Genomic DNA, 10,228 nt, shown 5'->3' on the forward strand with positions numbered 1-10,228 from the left:
ATATAAATGTCTTAACACAATAACTAAGAAAATGACATGAAGGCTATGTTAACCAGTTTGATGAAAATATTTCAAATTGTATATAAAACCAGCATGAACCCCATGACTGCATTAATGTACACAGCTATGATTTAATTAAAAAAATAAATTAAACACACTAAAATGCTATTTGGCAAGGGGATCAGAATCACTAAAATAAGTGAAAAATAAAGATGTACCGAGGAGTTGGAAAGAAACTTGCACCTGACGTAGGCGATGGATGAAATACGTGGTTTTTGATCTCATTTCTAACAGAGCTCTGCAGAAACCCCCCACAATGCTCATGCACACTTGTCACAGAAGCCTCAGATCTCAGAGTGCTGCTCAGTGCTCCTGCTAACAAGAAATGGCACCAGGTGGCAGGTGGACATGGACCCTACCCCCACCCCTGTTGCCTTGTAAACATTCCGAAGACTTCGTCACAGGTAGAGCTTTGAGGTTCCTTGGCCCCGGAAGCCTGACTCATTCTGAGAGTAGTTACAGAGCCAAACTGTGGCCATTTTTTCTTTCGTTTAGCCAAACATATCCTTGTCAGTAAGAGACCTTGGAAACTGAATAAAATGGCTTTAAGATGCCCGAGGAGTATGAACCGACGGTCCGGGGAAGGTATGTTCTGATTTTCTCCCTACAGAAATAACCTTGGTCAGAATACAAAATAATATATTCTCTCAGTCTGTAGTGGGTGAGCATCCTCGGTTGGCCCAGTGCTGTGCCAGGCCCCCAGGGAAGGAGGTGAGCCAGATGTCCTTTAAAGACCACAGGCCACTTAAGGAGCAGACTCAGGAGCAGATTATTACAGAACAGTGTGACAAGGACACACAGTAATGCCTGCCAGGGGGCACTGGTGTGAGCTGAATTGTGCTCCTGAAAAGATATTTTCATGGCCTGAACATAACCCAATACCTGTGAGTGTGACCTTATCTGGAAATGGGGTCTTTGCAGGTATAATTGAGGTAAGGTCACACTGGGTCAGGGTGGGGCTAGAAGTCAGTAGTGTCTTTATAAGGAGAGAGAGATTTGGAGGTGCAGATGGGGAACACGGCCGTGGGAAGGTGGATGCAGAGATCAGTGTGAGGCTGCCACAGGCCAGCAAACACATAATTGCCAGTGACCCTGGGAACTGGAAGGGGCAAGGAAGAATCTGCCCCCCAGAAGGAACGTGATCCTGCCGACACCTGAATTTCAACCTTCTGGCCTCCAGAACTGTGGGAGAGTGAATGTCTGTTGCTGTAAGGCTCTCAGGTGGTGGTCTGTCTCAGCAGCCCAGAGGACAGATGCAGGCACCCTGCCTGGGAAGCCAGCGGCACGGGAGGAGACTGGGGGGAAGTGGTTCTGGGAGAAGGTGGTCTGGGCCTGAGGTGAGGGAACTCTGGGAAGACTGATCCGTGATCAAAGCTACAGACACATTCAGGTCGGCTGCGTGTAGGAAGTAGAAATGGGCTTGTTTTAAAGTGTCCTAGCTTGGAACCCCTGCGCTCCCAGGAGCCCCTACCTGTGCACTCAGTTCTCTTTCCTGGGCCAGGGGGAGAAATGTGTCCCTCACATTAGAGTCTTTGAAGGAGCATGTGGCCCACAAGGTCACAAACTGGAGATGTCAAGGAAATTCGGCATGACCCTATCAGGCTGGTGGGCGAGATGTGCTTGTGGCCTTGCCAAGACCAGGCAGTGCAGGGAGGGAAAGTGATTCAAGGCAGCAGAGCCTAAGTCCCAGGATCAAACTGGCCTGGGCTTGAGGAGGACGTTGAGGTGAGGGGAGCGGGTACAGAGGGGGCGCCCCCCTTCCCAGTGAGGGGCACTGGCCCAGGTGATGACACAGGAGGAAGAGGCAGAGGCATGCAGGGGATTGAAAAAGCCACGTGAGCAGACTCAGAGGCAGCTGATGGTGCTCGCAGGGGCGACCCGCGCCCACCCCGACTAGAGCGCTCCATGTGGGTTAGGGAAGAGGGCACAGAGGGAGGACCCAGAAAAGGGATCAAGATGAGAACCCCCAAAAGAAAGTAAGACACGTCGGGAGGCAGGCAGTGAGAACAGAAGTCAAAGATGGAAGAATTCCCAGGGAAACCGGGGAACAAGAGCATCACATCTCACAGATGCGATTAATTGAATTCAATCTGAAAAGTGGTTCTCTTGGAGAAACATCTGTTTTAAAATATTAAAATGTGTTTTTTTAAAGGTGTGGTGAAAATTCAGAATAAACCTTGACTACTCTAAGGCATTTAAAAGTACGGGGAGTGGAGGTCTGAGCCTTCTCTGCCCCAGTGCAGTGACATAGAAACAAAAAGTCTAATCCAGAGACGGCTGGAGCCGAGTGTGTCCATGGCTGTTTCTCTGATGGAGTGACTCACTTGGTGACAGTGCTTGTTTTCTGCCTCTGTAGGGACAACTCCAGAAGTGCTGGTGACAGGTGGACCCATGTGGTGTCACCCACACCCGTGCTTCATTCAGGGTCCCACGTGTGAGGCTACTGCTGCTCTCTGCATATGCTGGGTCTTCCTGCTGTTCTGCTCTGCCTAAAACCATCTCTGCCTTCCCTTCTGACCTTGTCTTGGACTGTGCCTCTTCCCCCTCACATCCCTCATCTTGTCTAAATCCACCCCACCTCGACAGCCCATTCTGGGTGTCCCCTCTCTCTCCAAAACTTTTCCTAGTTCCCTGGCTTAGACGACTCTCAGTGTGGCTTGTCGAGGCAGGGACAGCAAATCTGTGACTTTCTCGTAGGGTTCTTGGGAGGAGAGAGCATCTCTTCTGCCCTTGTCCCTCAGCCCAGGGCCTCGCACACCCTGGGTGCCCCATCAGTTCCATCCATGCTGGCTCCCACTGCCAAAGCACACCCCTTCCTCCAGGGAGGAACCCTGATGTCAGCGAGGAGCCGACAGGAGCTGAGTGACTTGTCCAAAGCCACATGTGTACTCCCAGGGCCTGGGAGTCTGTGGTTTGATTGCCTGATTGCAGTGGCTTCCCGACCCACTGATGCATCGTGAAGGTGACCACCTGTGCCTCGGGGAGGGCTCCCTTCATCCTGCTTATGAACAATCAAAACTGGTGTCAATTATCAAGCCTACGTCCAGGTGATTTGCATAAGGGGCGGGGCCCTCACCTCCTCATTGGTGGGAGGTGTGTGCACAGTCAGTTGTACAGATGGAGAAACTCAACCCACCTGCCGCAGGTGAGCCTGAGGTTGAGCTGGATGCAGACCCAGCGCCGTCCCTCCCCAAAGCCTGTGTGTACTCCAAAGTCCTTAACCAGGAAAAATGCCACATGACCAGAGCCAGGTGGTTTCCATGGTCTTCAGCTTTGTTGTTAGTTGACCATGACCAGCTCCACAGGAATCCCTGAGGCCTTTCACGGCCTTTCATATTTATGTTTCACAAAAAGTAATCTATGCATAGCATCTTGGATGACTGTCTCTGTCACTCAGTAACAGTCATGCTTGCAGATACAGCCATGTTTCTGGATTAAAGCTGCTGGGGCTCATTGTCACCCAAGGATGAGATGAGACATAGGTAGGCTTTGGACAGGTCAGTGGTGGCCCTTAAACTTCCCTTGAGCCATGTCCTTTAAAAATGTGTGAAACTTAAAAATCCTATAGCATATAATTTTCCCCATAAAATGCTTTAAATTACAGTCATGTGTTGCTTAAGGATGTGGATAAGCTCTGAGAAATGTGTTATTACGTGATTTTGTTGTTGTGTAAACATCACAGAGTATATTTAAAGCCTACTACACATCTAGGCTCTATGGTAGAGTCTATTCCTCCTCTGCTGAATACCGTAGGCAGTTGTAACACAATCGTAACCATCTGTGAGTCTAAACACAGAAACAGAGCAGGTGCACCTGCATGGGTCTCTCACTGTGAATGGAGCTTGCCAGACTGGAAGTTTCTCTGGGAAAGTCAATGGGTGGGTGGTGAGTGAATGGGATTTCCTAGGACATTACTGTGCGTTATTGGAGACTTTATAAACACTGGACACTTAGGCTATTCTAAATTAATTAGAACAGTAAAGTGATAGCCATATCACTGGGCGATGAGAACGTTTCAGCTTCCTTATAATCTTACAGGAGCACTGTAATATACACAGTCCACATTAACCAAAGAATTATTAGATGACCACACATCTGACATTTGGGGATGATAGGCAGGGCACTTGCAGCTGAGGGGGCCATCCACTGTAGCCCTTTGAAAGCCACCTTCCCTAGAGTACCTCCACTGTGGTTCGCCTAGGCTGTGGACGCCAAGCCTCTGGCCTGGATTATACACTGATTTCCCTGCTCCCACTGTCTCCTGAGCTTCATTCACATTCCTGCATTAGCAACATGGCAATGGCCACTGGGGCAGACATTAGGGGTAGTGGGTGCTGAGACCTGCAGCTGATGGCTGTCTAAGGCCACCTAGGGCTCCAGGCAGACCACTCAGGCCTGCTGGCTTTGTCTAGGACAAAGTGCTTTTCACTCAGGACCACTCCTCCCTATAGCTCCTGAGGTATTCAGGAGAGGGGGTGGTGCTCTGTGGACATGCAGCAGAGGGTGGAGCCATACCTGGAGCCCCAGTGGTCTAGCTCTTTGGCCCACCGCTCTGTGCAGCTATCTTAGCCACCCTTGTGGAAGATGTGGGGGGAATGGTGGCTAAGATAGCTGCACATGTGTGGGATTTTACACAGAGAGGCTAACAAAATGATCACCGATTATCCTCAGATATTCTAAATCAGCATGAACATTAGTGTCTGAGCCCTCCATGGCCCCTCCAATAATGGCTGCATTAAGAGACTGAATGCAGTCTAACAAGGGTACAAGTGAACTTTTCTAGAACTAGAATATAAATGTTTTCACACAATGACTAAGCAAATGACATGAAATCTATGTTGACCAGCTTGATGAAAGTACTTCAAATTGTATATGAAAACACTACACTGTACCCCATGTTTGCATTAATGTATACAGCTACCATTTAATTAAAAAAATTAAATTAAATTAAAAAAAAAAGAGAGACTGAATGCAAGTTGGTCTTGTATTTCAGCCTTTCCTGACTTGGGTGGTATTGGGAAGTCTAGAGATGCAGTTCTGTCTTCTGCTGGGTGTCAACTCAGGACACTGGTGTATGTGACAGGGCTGAAATTGTGCAATTATTACCAAGTCTCAGGAAGATAATTCTATGCAAGAAGGAATCTTGGCGCCTAAAGAACTAATAATGAACTTGGAGTGGAGGGGGATGGAATACATGAAGGAAACGTTCTTAGACTATGCTTGATTCACTGTTGTCAAGTATTGTATGTGAGTAGGGGACCTCATATATTCCATTCTATCCTTTTACATTCTAAAATGTAACAATATTATTATTTCTTTTCGCCTAGGATTACGGGACAACCATTACGGTACAAGCAATCAAATTGCCTTTACAAATCTCCCGTCTGATGTTGCAGAGAAGAAATCTGACTTCACTGAGGTAACACACATTTCTAGCATCTAGGGTAGTCAGCAAAGTGCACCCAACTATAAAACGTAATTTCAGGCCTATTTGTGATGTGATTTCATTTTATTTTGTTTAGTCAAAAATTGAATTAATGCAGCAGAAAATCTAACCGCCAATGACTCAAACGTGTTATGTTAAAGTATGCACTATATATTTAATTATTCTTTTACAGTCTTCACCCACGATTTGTAAGTTTGAAGTATCCTAAGAAAATATGGTAATTGATTTCAATTTTAAACCAAAATTAATCTCCTGGAGAGAAAGAAAGAGAGAGAATGAAAGTAAATAGCATTTTGAAAATGGCGAAGAGGGAATTTGGGACCTAACGAGCTAGCTGTTACACCTGCAAAAAGTGCCAGTGGTCTGACACAGGAACAGAAGCAGAGTTTCAGATTCTAGGGCAGAACTCCACACATGGAGGTCCATAATGTCAACTTTTCACATCCCAGGCTCTCTCCAGTTGACTCCATCATGCCTTCCTAATCCCTTGGGAGGTAGGACTGTCTCATTCCTATTTTGAAGATGAGAAAATGGAAGCTTAAGTAGGTAACTTGCCCCAAATCTCACAGCTTGTATTAGCTGTGCCCTTGGGGCTTCTGTTCTTAACTTGCTCTGAAGGACCGTGGTGGGGGAAGGCTCATCCAGTTAACAGAACTTACAACACAGCCTTCTTCACTTTCTAAAGTTGTCCAAGGTCTTACAGTTGACAAGGCATCTGCAGTCTGTTACAGGTGCTCATTCTGCCACCAACTTTTGTAACTCTGAGAGAGACTACAATGAAAAGAATCTCTCAGATGAGACAGCAAAGATAGCTTTTAATTTTTTTTAACTCAAAATGCTTGTCTTAGATACTACATTGATTTAGGTTTGCATTTAACAAAGATCAACACTTTCCTCAAAGACCTCAGGCCCCAAATCCCACAAGATGGAGAAAGGATGCTATTTTGGGTCCTGAGATTTAGTCATCAATCTTTAAAGCCCTTTCTCCATGGCAGCACTGAGCTCACTGTCTCAAGGTGTAAAGATGCGTGGCTGTAATTAATTTGTTCCCCGGGAGCAGGAGCACAGCTCTGGTTTTTGAGAAGATGATCAGAAAATGAGTAGGAGGAGCTGTGGAACCTGGAGAGCCGTCCCTGGGAGGAGATGTGGCTTAAGAGGGGATGAGATTGAGCCGAGGGGGGGGGGGCTGTAGGGGTGATGCTGCTGAGGTCAACTGCCACTCTTTTTAAGAAAGATAGCAACAGGCAATCTTTCCTACCTGTTTTTTTATGCTGAGCTGGCAAATGTCAGCATTTTCCTGTTGATGTCAAAATTAATCAGAGTTTGGTCACTGATGATGATCAGATCTTTGGGGCTATGTCACTGGATTCCAGTGACACAACCACACACACTCACACGTGGTCACTCTCTGTGCCTGAGTTAAATGGCTCCTGCAAATCAAACCTCCTAAACATGTGGTCTGGAATTATCTGGATCACGTAATTAGGTCAGTTGCATGACTTTCAAATTCCCCTCCTAACTTTGAGCTTTTAAAGCTTGTCCCCATACATGTGCTCTAAGGCGCTATAAGATGATTTAATACATCAGCCGATGCCCTGCCTTCTGACTGCCATAAATCTCTGCCTCCCCTTTGGGGTGTACATGAGATTGATCACTCTCCTTCCAAAATGCACTTAGCTGAAGGTCCCTCTTCTGCTAGATGATTAGTTAAAAGGTGTAAAATATGGAAGAATTCTTTTCTTAAAAAAATAAGTTTAATTTCCTCATAATAAAAGTAATGGCAACCCCTTGTAAAAATGTGGGAAAATACAGACATATATAAAATAAGAAAATATTTGTAAGTACATTTTTCCTTATTTCTCCCATGCATTTTCAACATAAATGGTGATAGGTATCAACTCGTATTGTATTATATCGTATCCCCTCAGAAGCAATTTTCTGTGTTTGCAATTTTAGTGTTTAATTTCTGTGAAATATAAAATGTGGTTATGCATACCATGATTTACTTAGTCACGCCCCCCTTTATTTTTATTTATTTATTTTTTTGGAGACAGATTCTCACTCTTTTGCCCTAGGCTAGCGTGCCACGGTATCACAGCTCACAGCAACCTCAAACTCCAAGCTTCAAGCGATCCTCTGGCCTCCTGAGAGCTCAGACTACAGGCACCCGCCACAATGCCTGGCTAGTTTTTCTATTTTTAGTAGAGATAAGGTGTCACTCTTGCTCAGGCTGGTCACGAACTCCTGAGCTTATACAATCCACCCCTTCTCAGTCTCCCAGAGTGCTGGGATTATAGATGTGAGCTGCTGTACCTGGCCCACTCCCCCATGTACAAAACAGTGATCCATTTACAAAGCAGTGATTCTTAGTTGTTGCCAGGAGCTGGGTGGGGGGAGAAGAGAATGGGGAGTTATTATTTAATGGGTGTATAGAGTTTCAGTCTTATAAGACAAAAAGAATTCTATTAAGGGATGGTAGTGCTGACAGTTGTGTGACATCATAAATGTATTTAATACCACTGAATTGTACACTTAAAATGGCTAAGATGGCAACATTTCTGTTAAGTGTATTTTATTATGAGGAAAAACACTGGGGAAAGATGACTCTTCCCGGCTCTTCACTGCTGTATATCACACTGCTTGTAATCCTTTGCTCTTTAGTAACTGCACAGCAAGACAAAGTTTCCCTGTGTAGAGTGAGGAGAGCTCAGATTCTTTCATTTGTCTTTAAACTGTCTTTCCCCGTTGCTATGTGTATATCCTGAACACTCTTCCATGCAGAATAACATGCCACGAGGCTGACACATCACCCAGTGCCGGTGGTCTCAGATTGATGAAGCGGGGGAAGGCAGGTTTGCAGCGAATGTGGGGGTGGTGCAGAGTGTTCTGTGGGCAGAGGGACCCAAAGACTCCCTGAGCAGAGACGGCTGCAGGCTGCGTGGCGGCGGTGGGAGGAGGCAGGGTAGGGGCAGAGACTGGATCCCGGGCTTATTCTCTGCTGCAGGGATGGAGCAGTCCCCCTTGAGTGGCCAGGATCCGGCTTCTCTGGTCACCTGCTGCTTGTCTCTTATGAATGAAATTGTGTTTGTCTTAGTAATAGCTCTTAAGACAGAAATACAAAGTTAAAAACAATCAATAAAAAGCATCAACTATGAAGGCAGTTTCTAGCACTACACAATCAAGTTTTAAAATTTAAAAGAAGGAAATATCTTCAAAGTAGCATCTATGAGAAAGAAAATGTTAAGAAAAAAAAAGGAAGTGTGCAGCAGTGTGAAGTCTGGGAAACGGATGGCTTACGACCACAGCAAGGCACAGACCAACTATTCACTCACCCTCTCGCTGACTTGAACATCCTACTTGAAATTGGAGGTGATTTTCCTCTTCCTTTCGAAACAAATCTTGTGTCAGTTTTAGATGAAAGAAAGCTCTTTGCATAGCCGTGTTTAGTTAACTCAATATAAAAGGCAGATGGAGCATCACCCTGAAATGGCTTGATTTGGGAAGATATTTAATGTAAAAGATGTAATGACTTTCTAAAGAAAATTCGCACAGTTTAAACAGTAGTAGGCTGACTTAGGAACACTGAATAACCCTTCTTCTCTTCTCTTTCTTGATTTCCCAAACTCAGAAGAGGGACTGGCCCCAGAGTGACACGTTGTAGTCTGTTGAGGGGTGAATTTTGTCCCTCCCCACCCCATCTAAAAGAAAATAATTTACTCGTTGAAGCCCTAACCCTGCGACTCCCTCAGAATGCAACTGCATTTGGAGATTGGGTCTTACAGAGGTGATTAAAATTAAGTGACTGATAAGATTTTAAGAAGAAAAGATTAGGACCCAGGCCTGGGACAGAAGATGATGACAGCCAGGGGGAGAGGCCTTGGAAGAAACCGACCCTGCCAATCCCTTGATCTGAGGCTCATTTTCTAGGCCTGAGAAAATAAACATCTGTTATGCGAGCCTCCCACACGGTGCTGCTTCGCCACGGCAGCCCTAGCAAGCTAGCACAGAACTGGGAGAGGTTGAGTCTTACCTGAAATGATTTGGTGGGCCTCAAATCGTTAGGCAATAGGATCTGAAACGTAGAACTTCCATACAGGGGTATCACGTATATTGAAGACCAAAGAGCCTTCCGCTGTTTCCTTTTTCCTTTTAAATTTCTCTCAGGTTGTTGTTTGGGGCCTTTTTCTATGTGCTGGAAAAAACAGCCCCTGACACACATTAGGAGCTCAAATAAATGTCAGAGTAAATAAGCAAATGGTTTGACTGCAGCTGCATGTTCTGAGTATCAGGATTTGCACCTAAAAAATTATACTATTGGGCGGCACCTGTGGCTCAGTGAGTAGGGTGCTGGCCTCATATGCCGGAGGTGGTAGGTTCAAACCCAGCCCCAGTCAAAAACTGCAAAAAAAAAAAAAAAAAAAAAAAAGATCATACTATTAATAATTCTACATTCCATCAATAAAATTTGAGTGTATTAGATACATAATGTTATTTCTACTTATGCAACTCAGATAAACTCGAATGCACTCATTATAAAGTCCACGGCAATATGGTATAACATCAATATCAAGACCCTTCCTCCCCCTCTAGGTTTGATCCTATCAGTATCCACTGACTTCTATTGATTCTATCAGTATCCACTGACTTCTATTGATCCTATCAGTATCCACTGACTTCTATTGATCCTATCAGTATCCACTGACTTCTATTGATCCTATCAGT

The 10,228-nt window shown here is 45.3% G+C and overlaps 1 protein-coding gene across 3 annotated transcripts in view; it reads left to right on the plus strand.

Moving 5' to 3' along the window:
* The window catches only part of CUNH10orf90 (chromosome unknown C10orf90 homolog), a 220,664-nt gene that overhangs the window by 136,771 nt on the left and 73,665 nt on the right, over window positions 1–10,228 (plus strand). For all 3 annotated transcript variants that reach the window (XM_003794064.1, XM_023515648.1, XM_023515649.1), the window contains exon 3: window positions 5,388–5,479. In XM_003794064.1, the coding sequence (XP_003794112.1) occupies window positions 5,388–5,479 (92 nt within the window). The remainder of the gene's footprint in view (window positions 1–5,387; window positions 5,480–10,228) is intronic.

This window comes from Otolemur garnettii, unplaced genomic scaffold (assembly GCF_000181295.1).
Source record: "Otolemur garnettii isolate 467f Iridium unplaced genomic scaffold, OtoGar3 scaffold00075, whole genome shotgun sequence".
Taxonomy (NCBI): Eukaryota; Metazoa; Chordata; class Mammalia; order Primates; family Galagidae; genus Otolemur; species Otolemur garnettii.